This window comes from Megalops cyprinoides, chromosome 9 (assembly GCF_013368585.1).
Source record: "Megalops cyprinoides isolate fMegCyp1 chromosome 9, fMegCyp1.pri, whole genome shotgun sequence".
NCBI classification, from domain to species: Eukaryota; Metazoa; Chordata; class Actinopteri; order Elopiformes; family Megalopidae; genus Megalops; species Megalops cyprinoides.
The window spans coordinates 22722195-22749501 of NC_050591.1; the positions used below are offsets into that span (position 1 = coordinate 22722195).

At 42.0% G+C, this 27307-nt stretch overlaps 1 protein-coding gene across 1 annotated transcript in view; it reads left to right on the forward strand.

Annotated features, from left to right (window-relative positions):
- dner (delta/notch-like EGF repeat containing) overlaps nucleotides 1–26912 on the forward strand; it is a 39396-nt gene extending 12484 nt beyond the window's left edge. The window contains exons 2-13 of the mRNA XM_036537396.1: nucleotides 7163–7471; nucleotides 7915–7997; nucleotides 9138–9301; nucleotides 10947–11095; nucleotides 11350–11503; nucleotides 16457–16570; nucleotides 21839–22069; nucleotides 24183–24305; nucleotides 24450–24563; nucleotides 24672–24803; nucleotides 24981–25227; nucleotides 25920–26912. Of these exons, the coding sequence (XP_036393289.1) occupies nucleotides 7163–7471; nucleotides 7915–7997; nucleotides 9138–9301; nucleotides 10947–11095; nucleotides 11350–11503; nucleotides 16457–16570; nucleotides 21839–22069; nucleotides 24183–24305; nucleotides 24450–24563; nucleotides 24672–24803; nucleotides 24981–25227; nucleotides 25920–26031 (1932 nt within the window). The 3' untranslated portion in view covers nucleotides 26032–26912. The remainder of the gene's footprint in view (nucleotides 1–7162; nucleotides 7472–7914; nucleotides 7998–9137; nucleotides 9302–10946; nucleotides 11096–11349; nucleotides 11504–16456; nucleotides 16571–21838; nucleotides 22070–24182; nucleotides 24306–24449; nucleotides 24564–24671; nucleotides 24804–24980; nucleotides 25228–25919) is intronic.
- The last annotated feature ends 395 nt before the right edge of the window (nucleotides 26913–27307 follow it).

Below are 27307 nucleotides of genomic sequence, written 5' to 3' on the forward strand. Positions count from 1 at the left end.
ACTCACTCTCTCTTTAATTTCCCTTCAGATCTCAACTTAAACTATGTCCGTGTCTTAGATAGGGGGTGCAGCATCGGGTAGCTAGGTGTAGTATACTAGACAACAGCAAAGGGGGAAGGATAGAGGGAGGAGGATGAGGCTAAAAACAGGATGATTTTTTTTCCCTTTGTCCTTTCTTGAAGTTGTGTAATCGTCTCCCCTTTTTCTGGCTGCAGGAATGAGTCATCTGTTTGTGTTGCGAGTACATCTGGGTGCATCCATCTACCTGCAGATAGATGGGTGTGTGCTTGGGTGTGTTTCTATGAACAGGTATCTGTATGTACAGGCATGTGCGTATGTGCACGTGTGTGCATTAGACAGAAATGCAATCTTTTATCCTTTGATGCCGTGTGTCAGGGGCATGGTAAGGGAAGCAGGGGGACACTGATATTTTGATATGCAGAGATGAACAGCATGGCAAATCAGGGTTAGATGATGACATCACAATGTTATGCGGAAACTCAGAAATGCCTGAAGGGCAGCGTCATAGGATGTGTGGTATTTTATTGCTTTATTTATATCTGTGAGTTTACAGTGGCAGGCTACAGGCAAAGGCACTTGCCTGACTGCAGGTGTGTATGCTGGTGAATAATCACACACAATAGAATCACTAATATTGACTGCCATCTTTATGTCAGGACATATATCATTTAAAAGCTGTAAACCCCCTAAGACTACAACACAGCGGTACCAGATATTCATCTTATAGATACTTTCACATCACAATGTCATATACAGAATTCTGAAATTAGCATATAATTATGTTTAAATTATAATGGTCACAGTAATGCAGGTACTCTGGTTGGATGCTGGGAAAATGGAAGGATAGGAAAGAATGATTGATCATATTACATGGCAATGTGCTTTTGAAGTGATGTCCACAGTAGTGCAACCAACAGATCATGACAAAGGAGACCGCAAACCAACATCTGCGTGTGCTAAGTCATCATAAATAATAACCCATTGATCATACATATCAAGTCTTTATGTTGACCAATTTTGCAATGCTGAGCATAGGGAATGTGACCTCAAACCATTTCCCTATGTCGGCTTCTCTTTACCCTAATCTCTAATGTCTGGCAGTCTCAGCTTTGATGCTTCACATGAGACTTCAGAACAAAGTTTTCAAAGCTGGTGTAGACGCCAGATTTTTCTCTCCAGACTGTAAAAAATCCATCTATTCTGGTTGCTTTCACAAAAGGCATCTCAGCTTAGAAAAAGAGAGCGTAAAGAGGGCCTCTGACAGGTGTCACCTCGCATTATATCACTGTTCAAGACCGTGGTTTATTTTTATTTGAGGTGACCAAACTTTACCCAGAGAAAACAGCTTTGTGAAAAGGAACACGCTGGCATCTTCAAAGTTATGCTGGGTTGCCAATGACTAGATTGTGAAGAAAAACAGAAATGCGTAAAGAGACAGTAAGTACAGAAAAAATGGATGTATAATGAATGAGAAGCGTCCAGACAAAATATATTCAAGAAATGTGAAATGGAGAGGACATAAGTATAGACAAAGTAGAGACGAAGTAGACATGTATGAGTTAGTTAAATACATTGCAGGCTGCCTCAGTGGAGGAATGTTTGCATCCATACGTATTTCAGTTTCTGAACCAGAAAAAAAAGATTTCCAGACTGACTTTCTGTCACACTTCCAAGCTTTTATTTACATATGATATAAACAATATTTGGTATAGTGTTGCACTTAATGCATGAACAAACCTGTTAGCTCATGTTAATGAATGAATATGAATAATTCATGTCACATGGAGGAATGAATTCATAATAAATAAATCTGTGTGTTTGCGTGAAAACTTTACATCCTGCCTCATGACAACTGTGGAGGCAGAAGACCTTTTCAGAATTGTATGATTCCTCCCTAATCTCCTTGTACTGTTGGATGGCTTTCCTCAGCGTTACATCGTGAGCAGGGTAATCATGTTGACTTGTGTGTGCTCATGGTGGGTAGTGTATTATCATTTGGAGTGTTGGCATGATACTGCCATGCTCTCCATCTGTCATCCCTCGGATGTTTCTCCAGCATGTGGCCCAATCAGAGATGAGACCCAGTGTACATCAGAGTCATCCCTCCCAACTGTGCTGGTAATGAGAAACCGTAAGGGACAAAGCCAGAAATGTGGTTTATTTTCTGACAGCCAAAGCATTATGAGTCTGAAATAACCATCATTATATTTCACAAGATTCTTCTTGACATCCTTAATGAATCAAAGCCAGAGGCCTCTCTGTCCCTTGCAGAGTCTCTGCAGCTGAACTTTCCTGCATTCCCTCTAGCTCTCATTCACCTTTAGAAGGGTATCGTCAAACTCTAGACCTAGCTCTAGAACTACTTCTACAATATTTTCACTGAGATCAAAAACATTATTCCCCCATTTCCAGAACATTCTGTCTGAGAACTAGAAAGTTATTTCTGAACTAAAGAAGATTTTCTCTGAAAATTCCAGAAAATTCTTTGAACCATACATGGGTGATTTTTAAGTGAGGCTTTTGTGATAATTACTGTTACTTTGCAATCTAAGGTCCCTGTGGTGATTAGGGACTGCTGTTGGTCACTGTGGTGATTAGGGACTGCTGCAGGTCCCTTTGGAAATTAGACTGCTTAGGACCCTGTGAAGAACAGAGCACCCATTACCCAGTTAACAATAACAGGTTTATTGTTTGGTTGTGTACATTCGGCAGCTCTATAGCGGAAGTGGTCTTGTATCTGGAAACTGCAATTTTGCTCCCTACCTCAGGATAGCTCTCTTCCTTGGCCTCATTTCTATTGTTATTTGTTCTCCCTGTACGCAGTTACACAAGGTGCAAAGATGGATGTCTGTTCCTTTTACACCCAACCACTGCACCCTAAATTGGGTCATAGAATACTGTATCATGCTAAAAAGAGATAATTCTCATCATTACATACATATCCACCATTTTAAATGTGTACATTAACAGAAATATAGTTTTACCAGTTTCATGTGGTAATCTGGTAACCTGCATTTGTATGTGGCATTCTGTAGCACATACTATGCTATGTGAGACTTGCCTACAAAATGGATCAAACAAGAAGTAGAACCAGAGCATACTGGATCCACCAGGAAAAGAATCTCAGATGCCAGACACAACAACATGGCCACTTTATTAAGAGATTGTGACCCCTTGATAGCAGTAATCACTCACTGTCCAGCTTAATCCTGATGATGTCACATTTTACCTATAGTGCCATGTGTGATAACATCAGAGGGATGGAAGTAGGGGGTAGAGGAGGGTATGGTTTACATGGCTATTGGGGAAATGTAGACATGCAGCCTGACTATTACCTAATGAACTTCCCCTGTAACTTAGCTTTCTGATCTTCTTCAGCAATGACCATAACTGATTTAAACTGGTAATGTCTGTTTATGGTTGTCTTAGGGAATGACTGTTGCTAGTTTTGTTGGTAATGACATTACCTGGTCTTCTTTGGGTATAGACTTCTAGTTGAACTTTCTTTGCTATAAATTGAAACATCTGCATTTGCACCTAGAAACAGACGAAAAAGCAGCGCTGATGTGTGTCAGGAAAAGCACATTTTTAAACCCCTAGCTACGTGTGACACACAAAAAGATCTCCCAATGCAAATGATGATAAACACACACTGATTATACCGCCATGAGAAGGAGCCCTGGTTTGATGTGTCCCAGACCGACTCCTTCACCCTCCTTGCTCAGGACAGGCGCCCAAGGGTGGTGGGATGGGTGAGTGTGAGAGGGGAGTTCTGGTTTTGAGGCTGTCACGTCCTATCATGTTAACTCTCCCTCACAAGGAGACGATGTCCTCAGACCATCAGTGGATGGTTTAAAAAAAAAAAACTACATCAAAAAAATTGTTCATCACAAAAACAAGAAATAGACATTAGTCTTTTCCTCATTTCCCTGAAATGTAAACAGGATGAATTCTGCACATAGCTGCCCATGAGTACACAGAGAATAAAATAAAAGGACTCTGTTCTTCATGGTTTCACTGGACTCAGCTGCACAAAAGATATGATTCTCATTGTCCCTGGCAAAGTGTAGAATGGTCTTTGTGGTTATGCCAATGGAGTGCAAGCAAGAGAAATTCCTTTAACACCCAAATAAAGGGTGAAACTTGAGTGAAAACAGTTCCCCTTGCTATAGTCCCTAGAAAGATTGGAAAAAACAATTACATGAGAAGAGTTTTATTTGTGAGAGGGATCAGTTCACAAAATATATACAGCAGTTGTTAATACAGGTTCAGGTTCAGTTCCATATTTAGATTTTTAGATGAACAGACCTGTGGACACGTGAGAATTCCACTCTGTCAGGATAGGTGAAGCTCAAGAACTATCAGCAGCAACGTTTCTGAAAATAGCAGATTGCCAGTGTAAGTGTGAATTGTGAAGCTCAGCAAATGCAATGATGGTGTATAATCTTTCATGTCAATATTTCTGTGCCCAGGGCATGACTGAAACTTTTATTACAGACCTTGATATTTTCTTGGGTGCTGAGGATTTATGCAAATTGATGGCAATTTTAAATTTTGCTCTTTTATTACTCATGTATTTGGCTTATGGAGATAACAGTATCTCCCAGAGGCGGTCTTCCATGGATAGATTGTGCTATTATTTTCTGAAATTAATGATTTACTTCTTCTGTCAAAGACTATATGTTTCACAGATGTACCTCAGTGTGAATGGCTGCAATCATGTCTGTTTTATGGCTATGTTTACAGCTCCTTGGGCATTGTGGTTTTCCACTGCAGATATTCACTGTCGTGCTATGAAGTGTGTCTGGCATGTTTGCGAGGAGATAAATCCTGTGTTTTATGGGTATTTAGGAAAGGGACAACCGAACACACACATGCTTACATACATGCTTACACACATGCACATGCAATCTGTCTGACTCCGTCTCTCAGGATTAGCTTGCAAACCTTGCGCAAGGGCTCCAGGGTAATCACTTTCAGGTTGCCTAGCTACCATCACCATGGTAACGCAGGCATTTCGATCATTAGAAATGGTCACAGAGCCCACAGTGCAGAAATGGGGGCAGTTCTCTCTCTCTCTCTCTCTCTCTCTCTCTCTCATGTTTTTCCATAATATGCTTTTCTGTCTGTGTGAGCAAAAGAGGGGCTGTCACAGAAAACACAAACTTAGTGCATAGAAATTGTATATATAAATTGTTTACAGAGTGTTTGTTCCATTAAAATGCCCTGCACTGGCTGCTTCAGTGAACCCGCTTCTTATCAGTAATTGTGGTCTTTGGGTCATGCTCCTGTTCTTTTTGATGGACATGTATGTTGCTGGGACCTTGGTGAGGTCAGTCTTTTTCAGTGCTTGGTGTATGGGGGGTTTAATGTGTGAAGTCTCATTTTGTTGCTCCTCGAAACCTCCTCACCCCTCCCTCATCCCTCACAGCTCCCTCCTCTCCCATGTCGAGTGGGTGGGTGTGCAGTCTTGCCATTAAAGCACCACTGCCACCGTCATCTGCCCCCACATGCAGCCCACGATAAAGATGAATCACAGCTCATAAACATTCATAGTGTGATAAATTCGCTTAATGGGCCTGAATCAATTATAAACAATCGTAGTCCTGCTGAATCCATTACAGGCCCCTCTACACATGTGAAACAGACCAGAGCAGTCAATGCCAGATGCATTCTGATCCAGACCAGAGCAGATAATATCAGATACACTATGATTGGCAGTGGTCAATACCATATGCACTCTTGTTGTGTTTGCCTAATAGGGAAAACTGAGTGGATTTATGTGTATTATTTTATGCCTGAATGGATGTCATATAAGGAAAATCATAATTTGATATAAAATTTAAAAAGATTTATATATCAATATGAACATTACAGTTTCATGACATCAATACACATTGTTAGATGAAAGTAAGAAGCTTGCTGATTCATTTTGGTTTGTTGACTCTCAGTCAGAATGTGTTCACATGCTGCTCAGAGCCCTCTCCTGCCCTGAGAATTTATTCTTGACTAACCCCATTAAAGCATTCGTCACAGGAAATAAGACAAATGGACATGGAAACATGCCAGGAACTCATCCAATGGGCTTCTAATCCTGAAATTGATGATCCCAATTGGCTAATGGAATTTCTTTTTATTGCTATTTGTATTGATCTTCTCCGGCTTTTGTAAATTCTTTCAAATTAGTAAATGGATTTATTTAACTGAAAATGCAATTAATCTGCCATCTGAAGCATCCAATCAACATTAGTTATTGTCACTGTAGTTTTTGCAGTAGCTGGTGTTTTGTGTTTCTGGTCAATATTTAACATGGTATTGCAGTTACAGGTGTCCACCATGCAAGGTGGTGATTAGACAATGCACACAAAAACAAGGGATTCCAAAGTGGCCAAAGGCTGCATTTTCCCTTTACAGAGCAAGACAAAAAAAGACAGAAACAAAAAAAAAAAAAAAACAAAGCACTAGCAGATTTCAACACATGTAGTCATCCAGCTGACTGGTGGGTTGATGGTGAGCCATGCCAAGCAGTGACTATTTCTATGTAGGCCTCTCCCAAAAGATCTGACAAAGGCAAGAAGCAACCCCTGGGGTGATTAGCCATTAGTGTTAGCTGTGGGTGTACCTGTAGGTGACTCCGTCTCTGTCCAAGGTCCTAAAGGCATCCCAGGCTTCAGACAGCAGCCAAAGTGGGGAATAGCCCTCTCTGCTTCCTCACCACCAACAAAAAGGGACAGCAGTATAGCGTAGTGGTAAGGAGCAGGGCTAGTAACCAGAAGGTTGCTGGTTCGCTTCCCTGCTGGGGCACTGTTGCTGTGCTCTTGGGCATAGTACTTAACCCAGAACTGGCTCAGTAAATATCCAGCTGTGTAAATGGATAACATGTAAGAAGAGTAACCTGTGTGAGTCACTCTGGCTAACAGCATCTGCTAAATGCCAATAATGTAAATGTAATGTAATGCCAGCATCACAAGTGATTGCTCTTGATGTTTGTAGCAGAGGGTCATTCTCTGAGAAACAGAAAGCTCTGCAGATGAAAAGCTTAGAAGAAGACCTTCAGATGCTGAACAGTAGGAACTCTAAGCAATTTAAACTTTCTTTCATTCCTGCGAACATTGAGCTCATTATTATTATGTTCTCTCAGTTTTTTACAGACCCCTGCGCCAGCAGCCCCTGTCTCCATGGTAACTGCAGCCGCAGTGGTGAAGGTAACACATACACCTGTGAGTGTGCTGATGGCTTTGAGGGGGAGAAGTGTGACCAGCCTGCCCTGAGTGTGTCAACATCAGCCTGGGACGCCTCCTCCACCCCCCCTGCCCCAGAGCATGCCACGCCCGCAACGACCAGCACGCCCACCACACTTCCTTCTACCACCCAGGCCCCTCCCACACTGCAGCCATGGCAACCTAAACTGGGACAGAGAGTGGCTGAGATTGCATGGGAAGAGGAACAGGTAAGATTGTCTCCACTGGTTGGAGAAGGTGTGAGGGATCCCTGCTGATTTCTGATCAGTCCTTACTGATGGCTTTTAACATCATTGAACCAGACATGTCATGTAACCATGAGTGAGTGAATAGATGAATGAATAAATTAATTGAAGAAATACAACTGAAGGGCATGACAATTTCAAATACAACCAACCAATTTGTCATCAAACCATAAATCCAAATTTAGTAGCAGTGATTTTCTTTCATCATTAAAGTGTAGGCAGATGTTTGGCCATTATCACAGATGTGGTCTGACCTATACCTTCATGCCCTCAACAAGTCCCACTAAGTGTGTGCATGTGTGTATGAGTACCTCACTCAACTGTATTAATGTGTGTGTGTATACCAGGTGTGTCTCCATGTGTATATACCTGTCCCAGGTATGTTCACTTTTGTGTTCTTGTTCCAGGTGACAGAAGGCTCGGTCTGTGGGAATGTGTCCACAGGAGTGGTTAGTTTGTCTCTCGAGGTGGCAGAGGAGACAGCTGTGAAGTAAGAATACCTTATTCTCCTTCTTCAGCTCCTCCTCATCTTTCTGGTTATCAAAATTATTGAATAATAATTGCCCTTTGGTTCTATATTCCATTTCCCTTGTTAATTGAACTAGTTCCATACTGTTGCTTATTTATCATCTTTTTTTACAGTTTTTATGTTTGGCATAATGTTTATTCCTTTAATTGAACTATGATCATGCACATGAGCGCTTGTGTGATCAATGATTCTTTTTATTTAATAAGCTTAGCAATACTGTGCTCCTCTGGGAATAACGCTCCTTCCTGCTGTATACGTAATTCTTTAAATACTGTAGACAGTAATTTCTCATGCGTTTATAGTAATTGCTGTGTTCATCCTTTGCTGATTATCCAAGGTCTCTTCTTATTTAATTTCTGTCATTACAACTTAGCAAACAGCCACTCTAAAGAACTCAAGGACCACAGCTTTGGAAACCCTGGGCTCATTGCAAAGAAACATAAGTTGTGCGTTTGCACGGGTTGATTCAAAGTTAGCATGCAATCGCAGACTAAAGTAACACCTACTTCGTATTCACATTGCAACAACAGCACCAGACCCTTGTCTCCACCGATGGACCAAATTAATCCTGCCCGCACTTCTCAAAAACACATTGGTGCTACCCCCTGGAGGCCACTCTCTTCTTAATTTGCTCACTGAGCCTTGTATCTTCATTTAATGACCCATGTCAGGGTAAGATCAATCACTGTCAGATCAGTCAGACTGAAGATGTCAGTCCCCAGCTGCTGTATAACACCACACAGATCCATCCACAGGCATGGTGACTCTCCCCTGTCCAGCACATTGTTAGGCTCTGCATGCTAATCTAGCCATTACTGTTACAGGTCTGCTGGCTAAGTCTTCTGTCTAACCACTCCCACCATCACACACGATGCACACACATTGTAAATAGCACCACAAGTGAGGTGAGTGTGACATGGAGGACATGATATGGGGGTACGTGAATATGGGTATAGGGTGTGGGTTCACAGTGTGTGGGTGTGCAGTAAGGCATGTCAGCACATTCTGTGCATGTAGGGTGTGGGTTTAGGGTGTGTGTGGGCACAGGGTGAGGGTACTGTATGAATGGAATGTGTCAGGTCAGGCTCTTTTTCCCGGCAGGATCCAGGTGAATGTTAGCGGGAGTGCAGTTCTGTGGCGGGTCAGTGAGGATGAGTTCCAGCGCTGCTCCATCCTGGACGGCACCATCGTTTGGATCCAGCAGGCTTCTGATGGGCTGGTTCTGCCAGATGAGTCCCTCCCCCTCGGTCACAGCTACTTCCTGGGTAAGCCTCTCTTCCCATGCTCCTTAGCATTTTTGGTCGTGAAAATGTGTGTGTGTGTGTGTGTGTGTGTGTGTAAGTACGTGTGCAGTTGATATAAAGAGTACATCATACTGAAAAACCATTACAGGGCCTGCTGTATATTGGGGTTATGTTAAATCTGAACGTTTAGGTGTCAGTGACCTTCAGCGTACTGAATACACAGACAGAGAGTTGTACTACATTGATAATGGAAATGTGTCTGGATCTGTTTATGTGTGTGTGTTCGTGTGTCCACAAAGAAGTTGAATTGTGGTGCCAAGTGTGTTTGAGCAAAGTGTGTGTGTGTGTGTGTTTGTCTGTGTGAAAGCACAGTGATGGAGCTGTGGTTCTGTGTCTGTGTGTATTTAAGCAGCTAGTGACTGTGTGATTCTTAGAGACACAGTGTTGTGAGTGAGCAGAGATTGGGAGTGTGTGAGATTTCTGCTCTGCTTGTGTCTGTGTGTCTGTGATTCAGAGTCTCTGAGCAGTGCGTCACAGCACTAAGGGAGAGAGGCTGCTCTGTGGATGTGTGTGGCTGGCCGGGCTTAGCGAAGGGTGATGAGGTCGCAGCGAGTGACGTTACTGCGCTGGCTGGAGCTGCAGTCTCCTAATGCCTTTGTCTGCAGAACCTTTGGCTGCACTGTCCTCCTGCTCAGCGCAACCAGCTCAGTGCAGACTTCTAATCATGGCCTCAGTCTAGGATGTCTGTCAGTAAGCTCAATTATGGCTCATTAGAAAAACTAAATTAAGGAAAACAAACAGTGCTTGTTTGTATCCATATTTTCACCATTACAATGCTTTATTTCAATGATTGTTTGTAGGTATTATAGATTAGTATTGTAACATCACATGATTGCAGTGATAACTGACAGTTTCCTCACTGATTTGAAAAGGGTAATTTCTTATTTAAACCTCAGTTGCCATTTTATTGTAGGGTAGCTGTTTCCTTATTTCTAAATGATCAGCCTGGTATCCAACCACTTCAATCAGTACCTCTTTAGTAGGAGACATGGCCTAGATGGCCTTAAGGCTATGATTCATATACACACAAACATCATGACAAAAACAACAACAAAATGTGTTAGCTTGGTTTACTCTGTGAACACTCATATATATATATATTGCTATGTGCTTTCCTAACACCAAGCTGCAAAGACCCTTGTCCAAAACACATACGTTTTTAAATCTTAAACAGCCAAGTCATTTTGATCAAGGGTAGTTTACCAAGGCTTTATCTGGGATTTGAACCCTCAAGCCTTACTTCTATGATTTAGCGCATTACATATATATGCAATCTTACCAGTAATTGGGATTCTATTTTCCAGACATTTATGGCTAACATTAGTGCAATACCTACTGTATGTTCATACAGTCAGTGTTGACAGCCTACAGTCCTGTCTGGGATTCAAGAGGAAATATTAAATGAAGAAAAAATGTCATTCCACATTTGATTTGCACATAAAGCAGGAATCTGTGTCACATATGCTCCATGAAAATTTCCCAAGTTACTGACTGGTTAGCCCTCACTCTTGCACTGGTTGACTTGTCTTCATTTTAACACTCATTGGTCAGTGGGTTCCCAACCCCAAATGGTGGATGTCATTCAGAGCTTGCCCTATCTTTGCAGGTTTCCTGCGCAGTGGCACCCCTGGTGTTTCTGAGGTGTTACTGCGCCTCCACCTCACAGTGAAGGCCAGCAGCTGTGTGGAGCCGGGGAGCCGCTTCAGTGACCCTGAATGCTCTGGAAAGGGGAGGTGTGTCACACAGCCCACCAAGGTAGGGGCATCAGAGTGCACTTTGCAGCTCCATAGATAACATCAGTCATACAACACCTATATCATCACAACATCAACCTAACATTACACTAACATCATGTTAACACAGCGGTGCAACACAGCTGTCAAATAGTATCACACCAACAGCACCCTCATCTCCGCCCCCTCTAGGATGGACCAATGATTGTGTGCAATGTCACTGAGAATCCTGCCCCTTTGACTCAGGATCTGTTATATGATCTCTTTGTGTTGCAGAGTACCTTTTACTGTGAGTGTGAGGAGGAGTACTCTGGAATCTTCTGTGAGGAGTTTGACGCCTGCCGCCTGAAGCCCTGTGAGAACGGCGGCACCTGCAGTGATGTGACGCAGGGTGACGAGGGACGCAACTTCACCTGCACTTGTCCTCCAGGTGTGTAACCTCAGTTTCTCAGCCTCATCTGTACCTGTTCTACAGGGGCATAGTCTGAGGCATAAGTCTTATCTTTACCAGCTCTGCAGATGTGCGCTGTCTTTAGCCTGGTTGTTTAGCTCTAATTTGCTCATAAATTCATAGGGGCGGTCTTATTTTTGAAGGAGGGCTGCATGCTGGCTAAAACACGCTAATGATCATCAGCAGTCTCCCTTCCTGTCTATGAAGTGTAGGACTGTCTACTCTCAATGTCGTGGAGGGAGCAAATGATTGATGTTGCCTGTGTTATACAGAATATAAATGAATGATGCTGTTGGATGTGAGGTGCTGAATTAATCAGACAACCTGAGGTGTGTGTTAAGTTGGAATGTATTGTGTTTGTGTGTATCTGTTTGTAGCTTGTTTGTTCTGGCTGACAGGTGAATTGTGACAAGAAGACAACATTTGTATGAATGAAAGAAAAAAGGTTACTTTCTCAAAACAAAAAATAACATCAAAAGTCTATTCTTTTAGGCAGCAGTTAAGATTTTCATTGAACTGGAATCATACAGTGTGGATGAGAGTCTTCCTGCTATCCAGAATACATTCTCACAACAGCTATTATAAGAAGTTTATAATCAGCCACCTTAAACCTTTTCAATCTTTTAGTACAAGTACTAACAGAAAGTGTATCACAACCTTAATGGGTAAAGCTGGTATAGATGCCTCTGCGTCGAAAGCACACAGTATGTGCGTATCTTTTGTAACAACTGCACAGATACTGATTTCCGTAATGCAGATAACCTCAAAGTCTCATCAGATGAAGTGAGTGTATTCACTAAAGTTGTATTGTCAGAATTGTCAGGAATGTATTTATTTATTGATTATCCCAGTGTGTTCTCCTAATTACAGCAGGCTGTCTACTGCTGTAAAAATTTGCTAGGCACTAAAACGTTTAAGTTTAATCAGATCAATGAAATTAATTTTGTTAAAAGTGTCTTTCTTATTTGTGATTACTCACTGTTTACACTCTGTAATTGACTTGCCTAAGTAAGTCACATACCCTCCCACCCTTCTATTATCTGTATTTTTATACTCTTGGTCTTCAATTTATTATATGGATTAAGTTTAGCTACTTCGTATTTAAAAAATCTCTACAGGTAAAGCCTGAATATGCACATACTGCATACAATCTTGTACACATTCCTGTTCAATTTGCGACTTAAAAGCATAGCAGCATAGAGCAGCAAACCTTCCCATTCATACTTGTTTTCACAATTTTTTCTGTGGTTGGTTGCAGGTTTTTATAATGGGAAGGCTTTTTAACCACAGATATTGACAAACAAGACACTGTAAAAGACCATGAACCTTTGTCTGATTGTGGATAAGTTATTCATGCCACCCCCACACAAAAATCTGCCTACGTATTTCCACATGCCTCCATTTTGAACAGTGAGACCGTGCAAAGGTCTGGTGTAATAAGGTAACAAGTTTTGGTTGTTTTGTACAAGCCAGCCTATCATACATCTTCCACCCGTCCTTCACAGTGATGTAACGCTGTCATTTGATGCCATTCACCACCAAATCTGTGCGATTTCCTTTCAGATCCAGGGACAGTCAGGCACAGCATCATTCAGCCCTAGTTAAGCCCTATGGTGCAAAGAGGGAACCTTGAAAATCCATAATCCATATTCCTCACCAAGCAAAGGGGAAGATGTCTTTGGAATGCATGATTCCAAGGGTTATTTCAAAGATGTAGGACTCTGACTGCAATATTGCATGCTCACAATCTTTTGTCAGCCAGGCAAAATAGCCATCTCAAATTTAACCTTGCGGTGAACCTAATTTGATTCTTTCACTGTGTTTTTTAAAATGAGAAAGTTGCCTGCTATACCTGCTATTACATTCAGAATTCTTTCTGTGGAATGAGATATTATCATCAGTTTTTCATTTTAGCTAGTTGTTTTTTGTTTGTTAGTTTTACGGTGGCCAGTGGCCAAAACCAGGCCTTTGAATGAAAACAATTACCCAGCTAATTGTTCCTCAGTTTGAATTGTTCCTCTTTAAGCCTATTCTTTTAGGTGATATACATTATATTTCCACAGAAGAATGTCTGGCTTAAAGAGGAACAATTCAAACTGAGGAACAATTAGTTCTAAAAAAATAATAAAAAAATAAAGTAATAAAAAAAAAATGTCTTTGGATTTGAATAGGTAGGCTTTCTGTGTGGCTCTAATGTGTTCAGGTAGTCCATAATTCAAGGGTCTGTACAGAGAAGGCCAAGTCCCCTTTGATTTTAAAACAGGTTTTTGGGACACACACTGTAGTCGACCTTTTGCAAAAGATCTGAGCCGTCTACTGAGTACATATGGGGTCTGCAACTCAGAAATATATTCTGGGGCTATGTGAAATGCTTACAGATTAGGCTTCAATGAAAGTAATTTGTCTATTTGTAAATTTAAGTTTTTTGAGTGGTAGGCGACCAAATGTCTTCTTTTACATGTCACAACATAATTTCCTATGCCATGGAATGAAATTGAATTTATTTAATACTATTCACATTTTCATCAGCAGCCATATTATCTAACTGAAGCTGAATTAAAGTATAGAATGTATCACAGCATAGGGTATTCAAAGCAAATAAAGCTGCAGTCAATTATAGCTAATTAATACGCCACATTGATTCCTCTTCCATCCATCTACCCCCTGTAGTGATGTCATCAAGTTGAGCTCCCCAACCTTGTTTAGATGCATCCGATTGTAGCACAAATTTGGCATTGCTTTGCTGAAAACATTTAATTGTTGTAAGAATGTTATCGGCCCACTAGGAAAAGCCCCATTTCATGCTGTCAATAATGATAATTAAATAATCAAATTTCCCTTGAACAAATTTTAGTGTCTTAATTTTTTCTCTTTCCAAGAATCTGAAAGCTTTTCCTGTTTTACACTAGGGAAAGTAGATACACTAGCTGATATCTCACAAATTGTGGCTTCTGTCTTGGTGGAATGTCAATATGTTTTTTGTAACTTCAAAGCATTTTCTAGGGTTAATTTTACAGCCATAGCTCAGAGTAATACAAAAACTATAGAAGATAAAATCTAAAAACCTGTACATAATCAGTTTCACCAATTGAAGTAGGATCTATAAACCCAACACTTTCAAATGCTAATACTGTAGTCCTCACAAATCCCTACAGTAAGGTACAATATCAATGGCATTTTCTGTAAGAATAGCTAATATTGACAGTCTTGGTTAATATTTTTGGAGCACATACCAATTCATGTGGCAAGCAAGAGCACAGGTAAAGATGTAAGATATTTACTTCATTTAAAAGCTACAGGACTGAGTAGTAGAAATTTGTTACATTTGCTGAATCCATATACACATAAAATTTTAAGGCACATAAATTTTTTTGATTCCATTTCAAAGTGGTGGTAATACACCAACTTGACCTTTAAATTCAGTATATGTGTGTGAGATTCCATGAGGTTCCCATGATGTTCTTAGATGTTACAAAAATATTTGATATGATCTCATCATCCAAGTTTAATGGTTCAGGCATAATGCTCTGAAGCAGCTTGTAATCAATTTCACTTTCAAGCATTGTACTTTCACCTTAAATTTTAGTTGGAAAGGAAAGTGGAAAGGAAAAACAAGAAATCTCCTGGGAAAGACTCAATATGACAATAAGACACTGCATCCAATGCAGGGTCTGATGTAAGTTTTTCTCACCCACAATATGTTTTCATTATATTTCTGAAAGTCTCTTACTCTCTCAGCTACTGCCCTCTAAATCCCTGGCTGCTGCTGCTAGATATTTTTCATCTCCCCTCTTTTGGAATAGAATCGTCTATGCGTCTTGTTGCCCCTCTATGATAAAATAGAAAAAATGGGTGTCTGTGTGCAGATCTTGTGCCCAATCCTTGTTTTCTGCCCCTCTGTGGAGCACTCCAGGCTCCTCTGAAACCTATGTTGCCCCTGCTATCGCTGAAAATTACTCGTGTTGCAACTTTCTTGGCCTTTACAAAGTTCTCAATTGTTTGATGTGTTGCCTATTAATGGGCAACAGGGGATGAAAACAATGCAGTGCATTCTTGTTTCAAATCAGGTTTTACGCATTCTAGCCTGCGGAATTCAGTGTGAAATTAGCATATCCAGCCAAAGCCAATGTTTGTACCCCCAGTCTAATGAGTCTGCCTAGACAGCCGCTGACACTTTTGGGTTTGCCCTCCGTCATCTCCGGCGTCTCATCAAGCATTTAAGTGAGAGGTATTGCTGTTTTGACGAGATCTGTCTGACAGTGTCGGAATTTTAAGTCCAGAGAGCGTGTGTGAGAATGTGGACTCTGCCAAATTAGTTTGCTGACCTTTGTAGTTACCAGACTCTTACAATTAGACTGTCGCTTTTCAGGCACCATTTTCGCTTTCATTTTTTCCTTGTCCAGTTTTTCAGTTTTAATAAAGTTTGTTAACTGTTTCAGCCAAGTGATAGTGAAACATTTTAGATGTGTCATATTTTCCCTTTGTACTGACTGTGTTGGTGACTTTAGCCTTATCTTGTTTTAATACATTACTGACTAAATCAATTTGGGGCTTTCTGTGAAGCTTAGTTGCACTGAATGTACTGACTCAGAATTCACATTGGTATTTGAATGACTTTTCACCACACAGAAACTGCCAGCATATGGGAAAAGTAACCAGACTTTATTATATTATTATATTATTATAGTGTATTATAGTATTATTAGTGTATTATAGTGTTGTCCATTCCAGGGCATAAGAGTGAGTTACGGTGTTAAATGTGTTACAGTATTGCGCTACATGTCTTTAGTTAGAAGGTACACAGGGGAGTACCGTGTGAATTTCAATGGTGTTACAGAGTCTTGTTACATGTATTGTGTGTGTCATGATACATAGCAGTGTAATGTATGTGTATTGTACATGCCTTGCTAACCATAGTGATGTGTGTTCCAGGGTACACAGGAGAACGTTGCCAGGTGTTGGTGGATCATTGCCTCTCTCAGCCCTGTAAGAATGGTGCCACCTGCTCCAATGGCCTCCTTGGACCTACCTGCCTCTGCCCAGAAGGTAGGGATCACTGTCACTGACCCAGTCATAGAAGCAAGCCTTTCTATGGCACTCTATTCTAATCTCAGCCCTGTTGTTAGGACCAGATGTTAGCCCCACCCAGCACCAGAACCCACCCTAGTCTCGATACCGATACAGAACTCAGTCTAATCTCAACCCAGCTCCAGAATACTAGCAAAATGTAGACCTCATTCCAGAAACCGGCCTCATCTTGACTCATTTTAAGAACTGTAGCCTAATTTCAAGCTTTGTTCAGTGCCAAACTTGATGTGGACCTGATTCCAGAACACAGCATTACCCCAGATTGGTCCCAGATGCTGTACATGACAGTACCATCATAATCCCACAGCCTCGTCTGATCTGAATCCACAGTGCCAGGTGTCCAGTATCTGTATTTCATATAAGACAACAATGGCACATTTACTTTGCTCAATACACAGTACACTGTTCAACGTTTCAAAGGGAATACACAGTTCAATAACAATACACACAGCATGGGATAAAACCAGTATAAATTATGTAGTGGCACACTGCTGATGGCTACCAGCCAGTCCCCAGGCTTCTGATGGGACGCCCTGATTCTGAGCCTGATTCTGCCTCTGCTGCCTGTCGATCTGTGCCACTCTGTAGCCTGATTTAAATCCTCCTCCTCTGTTCTAATGAAACCCCAACACTCTAATGACCTGCGGTCCCCTGGGCCCCTCTCCTCATACTGCACTGCCAAGACAGACCTGAATAAGGATACGCTCCAAGCGTCTTATAGACCCCTGCCCACCCCTGCTCCCCCTTAAATAAACAAATAAAATTTAAATAAAACACAAAAAGCAGAAATCCTTGCACGATCCTTCTAACGTCCCCAGAGTAGTCACGGCTTCCGTCAGGACCACTGAGCAATAAATTCCCCGTTGAATTATTTATACGCAGTGCAAGTGCTCCGATACATATACAAAACTGCTGCTCTTTCAGAAACGGCTGCAACAATAGAGAGGAACAGCTTTAGCGTTCTTTAATCAGCGTGGTAAAGTTGCGGAGCGCAGCTCTAAATAGTTAATGCCTTGGTTAGGTAACAGTGCGCGTTGCGGAGCTCTCTGGGCTTTGCAGTGTACAGCTGCATTAAAAGTCAGTTGTATTAAACAGGGGTTGGTGTAGCAGGGTGGTTGCTCTGCAGTGCTGGGAGCTGGGCTTATAACCCAAAGGTTCCAGGCTTTAGTCCCAGGCGGCAGCTTCCATAAATAGCAATCAGCGTAAATGGATCACACGTGAAATATGAGCTGTGAATGTTGCCCTGGATAAGGATGTCTGCTTAGCCAATAAAGGATTGAATGTCATGGAATAATTTCAGTTTACTCTGAGGTTTATTAATGAGCTATACGTGGTGCAATAGGAGAATTAATGACCTTTCCTGCAGGGAAGGGCCAACCTTGCCAGTATTTTTGATTGAAAGACAAAGAGTGGGTACACCTTTTAAAGAGCAGTAAGGATGTAGTAAGGATGACTAAAAATCTTAAATCTGAAAATTTTGGTATATAATGAGGTGTAAAATAAATTTAAGTTTGAACTTTATTTTTGCTGTAACTGTTCCTGAGAAGGATGGAGAAATGGTTCATTTGGATAAATTAAAATGAAATGGTTCATTTTGATTCTTTTATGATCCAAGCACCCCCTATCTTGACACTCACCTTTCCCCTGCTGTCGCATTATCGCCCCACCCCACCCAGGCAGTTCTGTCCCTTGAGGGCTGTGTCCACTGCCTCAAAGACTCTGCTTTAAAAGGCGGGAGGGTGGGGATGCGGTCTCTACATCGAGGGTCCCATCCCTCCTGTTCTTGTCCAGTGTGACTTCTGCGGCTTTCCAGCTCTGGCAGGGTTTTGCACGCGTTGCCGGCAGCGAGCGAGGCCCCCTTTTATTTCACAGCCTCTGTCAATCCACCCACTGACCAAGGCTTCTGATGACAGGATGAATTATGGGTAGTGTCTTGGGGGGCTGTCAACGCTGACCAGGTCCTGAAGTTGGATTCTTTAGTCCTCCTCTGCTACATCAGCCGGTCCACCGAAACCATGTGGCAGTGGTTCTGACTGCGTGCTGCAGCCTCTGCTCACATCCTCAGAGACTGCTAAAAATAGACCTGCTCTTTTTCTTCTCCGTGCTCCCGCTCCCCCCTCTTTCTCTCCCCTCCGTCCTCTGATGCGTTTGACACAGTTTGAGAGGGAGATGGAGGGTGGACATCCTGACAAAATCTGCTGCCACACAAAAAAAAGGAGGAGGAGGAAAGTGTTTGTCCCTTTGCTCTTTATGGAGTGTGATTGGAAAGCATTTTTCACGGTCCTGCGGGAGATCAGAAGTAGAGTGATTAGCCCGGGGAGACCGTGTATTGTGTCCGACGCGTCGCTTCTCATCTCCTAACCAGGACAGGAAACAGGGCTGCCCCTCTGCCTCTCAGACACTGAAATAGACCAACATCACCTTGAGGGAAAATTACTTTTTCCTCCAGGTGATTTACTGTACCGCACAATGCTGTGTCATAATAAAGAGCACTGTGGCTGTCATACTGTGCGACTACACACATCACTCTTCACACAGTAAGACCACAGACTCCATAGCTGACACAGTAAGACTGCAGACCCAAGTAGTTCACACAGTAAGACTGCATTTGTACATTTGTACTTTATTTGTACATGTCCAGGTAGCCAAGATAAACACTCTTCATACAGACCTCACCCTACATGCTGTAAGAATAGACTCCTCTTTTCACACTATAAGTCTACAGACTTGAACTGCAGAAAAGCTAAATCCCGGCTTCTTCATTTATCAATTGTTCATAGGCTTCATACTATATTGTGAATGAAACTATTTTGAGAAGTGGTGTGCACAAATGTCAAGTGTGATTCATGAAAGGTATGTACGACCCACCTACACACATTCCCATTGATAAATCATTCTGTATATTCTATATACATATTGTCACAGACCAACACCTCTCCGACTTGAAAGCTGTAATTCACCTACCTAAGTGTATGTAGAGCTAAGAGAGATGTGGCCTAACTCTAGTGAGATAGACGCCTAACCCCTGAGAGTGAGGGCCACAAGGCCGGGGCCATGTCACTTTACAATGTGGTGGCACAGTATAAAACCCTTCTCCCACACTGCAGAAAAACAAATGGCAATGGTGCAAAATCTAGGCAATGGGTCCTCAAAACCCTTCATAGTTAATGGCCTTGAAAACCACATTGGGCTCTGCTCACAGTCTATGATCAGTGATATTTTCAATGCACTAACCAAACCATCCTCTCATCACTTTGAAAGTGCCGCCATTGACATTCACTCCTCCCCAAAGTCTCTGGGGTGCATCATATTTATAGTTCCACCTGGGAGTAGACTGCCTCTGCTGTGTGATGATGTGTATGGCCATACCAAAGAAAAAAGCTGAAACAAAACCAGCAAAAAGCATGTGTGTGTGTGTGTGTGTGTGTGTGAGTGACTATGAGATGTATAACCCTAATCCTGACATTGTGGTCATGCATGAGCCGTTGAATTCCACCTAGAAACTTTTGACTTGGTAATGGTAATGTATGCCCTTAATTGTAATACATTCATGCAAAAAATGTCTCTGTGAAAAACAGTCTCAGAAGGAACATGCTTCCTGCAGACAGAAGGAATATCTTTTAATACAAGATGGTAATGGCAGTGTTTATGACATAAAATTAAAAAAAATAATAACTGTTGATTGACTGTCTAAGGAGTAGTGTAGCAAATAAATTTGCGAGGGCTGTTTGGTAGGAAATGACATGCGCTTTTATGTCAGCCTCGTACGTGTGCCACTCTGCTCAGAAACTGAAAGAACTACTTCAGTTTGAAGTTGGAAGTGAGAAATACGGCATGACAAGGGAAGCGAAGTGCACTGTCAGCCATCACTCCAGAGAGTGACGTTGAAAAACCACCTCCTGCGCCTCTACCTGCTGTACTTTTCCACCATTAGGACCACAGCATATTCCCTGAAAATCGTGTAATGTCATAAAATATTGTTATAAGTAAAGTGCCTTCATGTGTATCACTAATCCTGCCAAAATACGGCCTGGATTATTTAACATAATTTAGAGCACATTTCAAATAAATAATCTGTATGTATTGACATGTATAAAGTTCTCATGCTGTAAAATTTTTTTTCAGATGAATATGGCATGACATTTACACTTAAGGCCACCCAATGTGCCATCTGTTAATGATTTATTCAATGTATGTATAGTCGGATACCTAAGGTAACGTAGAATTTTCTGATGGCACCCAGTATTGAGCTTGGTTTTAAACACAGCTTGCAATAACAATCCAATTCAAAACCCCAAAATAGCCTGACTTCGCACAATATTCATCTTGTGACTGTGTACAAGAAACAGAGGTGTGGTACTACCAGAGTGGTTCTGCGGCCAAGAGGAAACATGCTTGTGTCATGTCTGAAATGTTTTGTTTGGGTGAAAACGTTTCTTACACTATGTTCAGGTTTGATAAATTTCTGTTTTTTTTTTACTGAAATGTTCACATAATGGGGTAAAGGTACAGCGTGTGCCTGTGACTGTTTCATAAATGAGCACCCCGGGCACCACAGCTGCATAACTATTCATGTAAAACACACTTACTCAGAACCTCTGTCTCCAAAAAAAGACAAAAACAAACCACTGTGTCCCACCTTCCATTGCCCACACTTAAGATGGAGTGCCTCTCCCCTCCTGATCGGGAGAATATTCCATCAAAGCCTGCCTTATTGGGGTCATTGCCATGGCAGCGGAGAGGAGAGTAACGGGGCTTCATTCTCCCCAGCCCTGCGTATTAAAGGTGAAATACGACCACAGCAATTCCATCAGCGCGGGTTTCGCCTGGGGATGCCGTGCCCCCAGTCCCACCGGCCATTTCTTATTGATTGCAATGGAGAGCTGAGACAGCAGGGTCTGATCAGGTTTCACCTGCAGGGGCAGATGTTTGCACTCCAGATTTAAGGAGGAACCTCTGTGTATGTGAGTGTTGGAAGTAGCTGTAAGTGCTGTGATCGATGCAACATTTTTTGTCGCAACACAACAAAGACAGACTGCGGAGTGGGGGTCATTTCCTGCCAGCAGGGTCACTGATTAAGATTTCACACCGCCCCTCGTTTCCTCTCTTTCTATCCCTGTCTCTGCTCCCTCCGCCTTTCACTTTCTGCTGCATCTTTACTCTCTTTCCTCTTGTCTCCTTCTCTTTCTTTATCTTCCCTCTCTCTCTCTCTCTCTCTCTCTGCAGGGTACCAGGGCTCCTTGTGTGATCAGAGGATCGACCCCTGTGGCTCCTCCCCCTGCCACAACAACGGCAGCTGCTTCTCAGACGGGCGTGGCTTTGGATTTGGCTGCAGCTGTCCACCTGGCTTCACCGGCCCCACCTGTGCCCAGCTCGTTGACTTCTGTGCTCTCAACCCCTGCGCCCATGGCATCTGCCGCAGCGTGGGCACCAGCTACAGGTGTCTCTGTGTGCCAGGTGAGCACTGCCTGCTGTTGGTGTCTGTGTTTGTGTGTGATAAAAATATAGATGTGTGTGTGTGTGTGTTTTTGTGTAGGAATGAAGTGTGTTTGTCTGTTTCCATGTCTTCCTCTCCCTTTTCTCCCTCTCTCTCATAAGATGACAATGTTCCCTTCCCTCGGCACACTGGTTGCCATGGAGACACAGCAGCGCTGTGTCGTTCCCCTTGTGCGCGGCTGTGCCTGCGTGAAAAGTTGTGCAGGCAGCTCTGTCCAATGGGGTGTCGGTGCACGCCATGCAGACAGCCCCGGTCCAATGGGACAGCAGCAGTGTGTGCACTCCGCAGTAGCGGACGCAGTGATCTGCGCAGACACAACAGCAGCAGAGGCAGGGATTTGCACTCGCAGCTGTGTTTGGGGAGATAATTGACCTTTTCTCATTCTCATGAATATTCCATCTGCTCCCTGGGCTGGGTCGAAGGGGCATAAAAAAGACACAGAGACTGCCTGACATTTACTCGTATCCCATGTGTAAGTGCGCTCTAGGCTTTATTAGTGTTACAGCGCGCACACACACATCACAAACAGACACACACGTCATACAGAGACAGTACTTTAAATGGTATGGTACTGCGCAACAGACAGTTTTTGTCTCTAATGACCACATATCAAAGAAATGTCTCTTTTCAGCATCTGGCCAAAAGGTTGTTGTTGCTGTCTTAAGGGACTTTTTTCACTGCTCTCTTCCTGAGGAGGAAACAACATGTCCTTCCTGAGATTTCATTGATGGCTCTGTTTTGACCTTGGACTCGACTGCATATCTCCTAATAAAAACAACACTCACACATACACATACACACATAAACGCGCATGCATGCACATATGCACACTCATGCAAGCATGCACACGTGTGAACACGCACACACACACACACACACACACACACACACACACACACACACACACACACACACACACACACACACGGGCACGTGCACGCGCACGCGAGCATGTTTACAAGCACACAAAGAACAAGCATTCACCTTTGCCATCTTCTATCTAATACTGCCATCCCATGGACAGCAGGGTGTACTCCATGCATTGGCCATCATTTCACTGGCGTCTTAATTAATTAATTAATATCCCTGATTTGATATTCCAGTGGTGTACTGCTGTTGTACCCTTATGCAAGGGTCTGAATATTTTTCAGTAAATATCCTGCTGTATAAACAGACAATATATAAGCTTTGTTAGACACCCTAACCAAGAGTGTCTATAAAGCAAATTAAACTACAGTAATATGCAGAGACATATTAAACAAGTGCAAATGTATAATAAGAAAGTATAATATTAGCCTGTTCCTCATTTTCTACAATCTAGAGTGAATCATCCCTGGGTCCAGTTTTGGCTTGATGGATCCATCTATGATTCCATTAAAAATTATAGCAAGCTATTAAAAGCATTTATACATTCATACATTATTCTCAATGCGACAAAATACTTCCAAGCATCAATGCAAAAAAATTTATTAGATTTATCCAATTTATTAGTCTCTTTTAAAATTGTGATTCTTCAATGCAATCCCACTTTTACTGAGTTAAGCATGTTAAATTTCTCATCTGTTAAAGCACAGGAACTAGTCTTATTGCCCTTCTCTTATTGCTTGTTTCATAAACACTTTTATAATATGTTGCCCAGAAGTGAACCATAATTTCATTGTGATTTAATTGAGGCATTGTATGTTTTCTATTATAAAAAAATCATAGTGAAATCGTATGATACAAAGATGAAGAACCAGTATGTTAAGTTTGCTGGTGGGTACAAATGTGGAAAATATAAATCAATCAAAATAAAATCAACAAAAAGAATGCCACAGTCACACCAGTAGTATGTATCCAAACAGCATGTAGCAGTTAAAAAGAGAAAAAATTGTCATATGGTGAAAGTATGGCGTTTACCTTTATTTGTATTATCTTAAAGACGAGTAATAGATTAAGGAATTATATGATTCATTATGATTCAGAAACTTTAAGCATTTTTAGGTTATAAATGTAAAGTCTGGTGATCACATGTAGCTGTAATGTAAAAGGTGTAAGTGATGCAGAGGAGTGATAGTGTTTGTCTTTTCCCAGGGTACCATGGGCTGTATTGTGAGGAGGAATATAACGAGTGTCTATCAGCACCCTGTCAGAACCATGCCACCTGCAGGGACCTTGTGAACGCCTATGAGTGTGTCTGCACCCCACAGTACCAGGGTGGGTAGCACGTAGTACAAGCATGTGTGTGTGTGTGCATGAATTTGTATGTAAGTGTGTGTGTGTGTGTATGTGATCGTATGTTTGTGCCTGTATGTAATTGTACAAGAGCACACAAGTCAGCTTCTGCATCTATATCTGTAGGGCGACACTGTGAGATCTACAAGGACCCGTGTCTGAAAGTACGCTGCCATAATGGGGGAACCTGTGAGAGGGTTGGCCTCAATTCTACTTGTGTATGCCCACCTGGCTACATGGGTGAGTCTTTCTCTCTGAACACTACTTGCATGTGCCCACCTGGAGTCATGGCTTAACGTGCCCCAAACCCTATGCAGAGTAGCAGAGTTAACCCCTCCTTTCATCCAGGTGAAAACTGTGAGATTGATATCAACGAGTGTGACAGCAACCCCTGCCATCACGGCGGCACCTGTATTGACCAATCAAACGGCTTCACCTGTCACTGTCCACAAGGGTGGGTGGGAGCAAGCTGTGAGATACGTGAGTACCTTCACCAGGCTGTCTGTTTGTTCTTTTGCCTGATGCACATTCCCTTCAGCATCTCTTGTCTTGCAAAGCTTTCTGACAGCAGCGTGTACATTCGGGTGTGTGTGCATGTACGTGTGTGTGTATGTGTGTGGGTTTGTGTGTGCGTTTGTGTTTCCTCCCCTCTCTCAGACTTGCAGTGGAAGGCCGCTCACCCTGAGGACACACTCCCCAGCATGCCGCGCCACTCCCTCTACATCATCATCGGGGCTCTGTGCGTGGCCTTCGTCCTCATGCTCATCATCCTCATTGTGGGAATCTGCCGCATCAGTCGCATTGAGTACCAGGGCTCCTCCCGGCATGCCTACCAGGAGTTCTACAACTGTCGCAGCATCGACAGCGAGTTCAGCAACGCCATCGCCTCCATCCGCCACGCCAGGTGAGGAGTGGCCCACTCAGTATTTTGCGCACCTACAGTACCAGTCAAAAGTTTGCACACAACTTTCATTCTTTATCTTACTATTTTCCACATTTTAGAATAACAATAAATACATCAAAACAATGAAATAAAATGGAAACTATGCACAATTATGGAACACAAATGGAATTATCCAGTGACCAAAAAAAGTGTTCAATGAATTAAAACTATCCTATGTTTTAGATTCTTCAAAGCAGCCAAAAAATATTTTCTAAAATATTTTTTTCTGAAAGAAATTCATACATAGGCATCAACTTCACTATTTATATTTCTCTCAGAAACATTTAAGCACAAGTCTTTACACCAAAATATCTTTGAATGCATTTTTCCCATTATCTAAATCAGGTGTGTCTAAACATTTGGCTGGTACTTTACGTAATGTTGTTGAGAAAATATCTTGCAGAACACCAAGGGACAGTGACCTCTCTCAGGTGAAGCTGTATCACCTCTGACCTCTTGAGTATTGAGTATTGTTTTCAGGTCCTGCTGTGGAATGCAAGGACTTGAATACTTATTGGCCAGACACTGGCCTTATGTTCCTGTGAAGCAATCATGTCAAGGCTGTGCAGTTTGTTATCAGTACGGATGTTGAGGTGAAAGGGTTACTTCATTTGAACATATTGGCTCATATGCATTTCTGTTTCTGTCCACAGATTTGGAAAGAAATCTAGACCTGCCATGTACGATGCCACGCCCATCACCTACGAAGACTACAGCCCTGACGACAAACCACTTGTCACTTTGATCAAAACAAAAGATTTATAAAACACACCACCCACAGCCACTGGCTCTTCACTCAGCCAACATGCACTTCAATTACCCATTCAGTATTTATTTCTTTTTAAAAGCAAAAGTAATTCATAAAAATAAATGAAGGATTTCTTCAATATATTTTACTTTTGGAACCCATGATGCTATTATATATAAGACTGTAGTATGCATAATTTGTTATGTGCGCTAACTTGATCAGAGGTGGGTAAAATTGCTATGTACACAGGTTAGTAAAAAATGATTAGTATTAAGCAGGCTATGCGTGGGGGTCAGAGGTGATCTCGTCTGACCCTCACCTTGATAGGCTAAAACCTAACTGTAGAGTCATCAGACATGTGAACACCCAGAGCTGATAGCAGTAATTACAGATGTCGTACAGTAGTAATAGGTGCATTTGTTACAGTGCAGTAAAATATATAAAATACTTCTGCGGTAGGTTGCCTTAATTGGTGCATGGGTAGATCTGATGGTTTCTGCATTATTTGGAACCTTATATACATTGTTGTTTATTTAGTGTTAGTGCCATAGACTTCTCTTGACCAGCTGTTATTAAAGAAGGATCTTACAGGCCACTGTGTTGTACAGTAGAGGCAAAGAGTGCTTTTTTTAAAAACAGTTGTTTCGTTCATTATTTTTGAGGCAAGTAAAAAAACAGTAATTTTCACAGTGTTTTATGGTTTTGCATCGAGGTCGATGTCTCTGCTGGGGTACAGTGAGAAGTAACGTGTGAGTCTGCTGTAATGTGCTTCTCTGTTTGTGTACGATAGTGTTGTTCATCTCAGGGTGGGCTCTTGTCTCCATTTCCTGTTCGAGGCCTGACCTGACCAATGTTCTTCCTGGGTCATCCTCCTTTTTTAAAATAACGTGATTAAATTCTGTGTTGAATGACGTATTAATAAAGATCTAAGTGAACACTTCCTGTCTGTCATTTTGTGTATTGTTCCCTGTGAACCATCATAAGCATGTAGGCAGAAAAAAACACCTTTGACCTTTAACCACCTTTGACACATGTGACAGCAGAATGGTTCAGGGGTCAGGAAGTCTTTCCAAGCAAACATGTAATATTTGCTTATTCTCTCATTACAATGATAAAAGGTGGTATTATAATGCTTGCCAACACTAGCACAGCCAGTTAGTGCAGGTAGCCCACAATTGGAAAGTTTTCCCAAATGAAATACTGACAGAATGTCCACAGATGGAATGTCCACACAGGTATGTAGAGTGAGAACCCCCTATTCTAATGTGGGATTCTGGAGTAGGCAGTACTCAG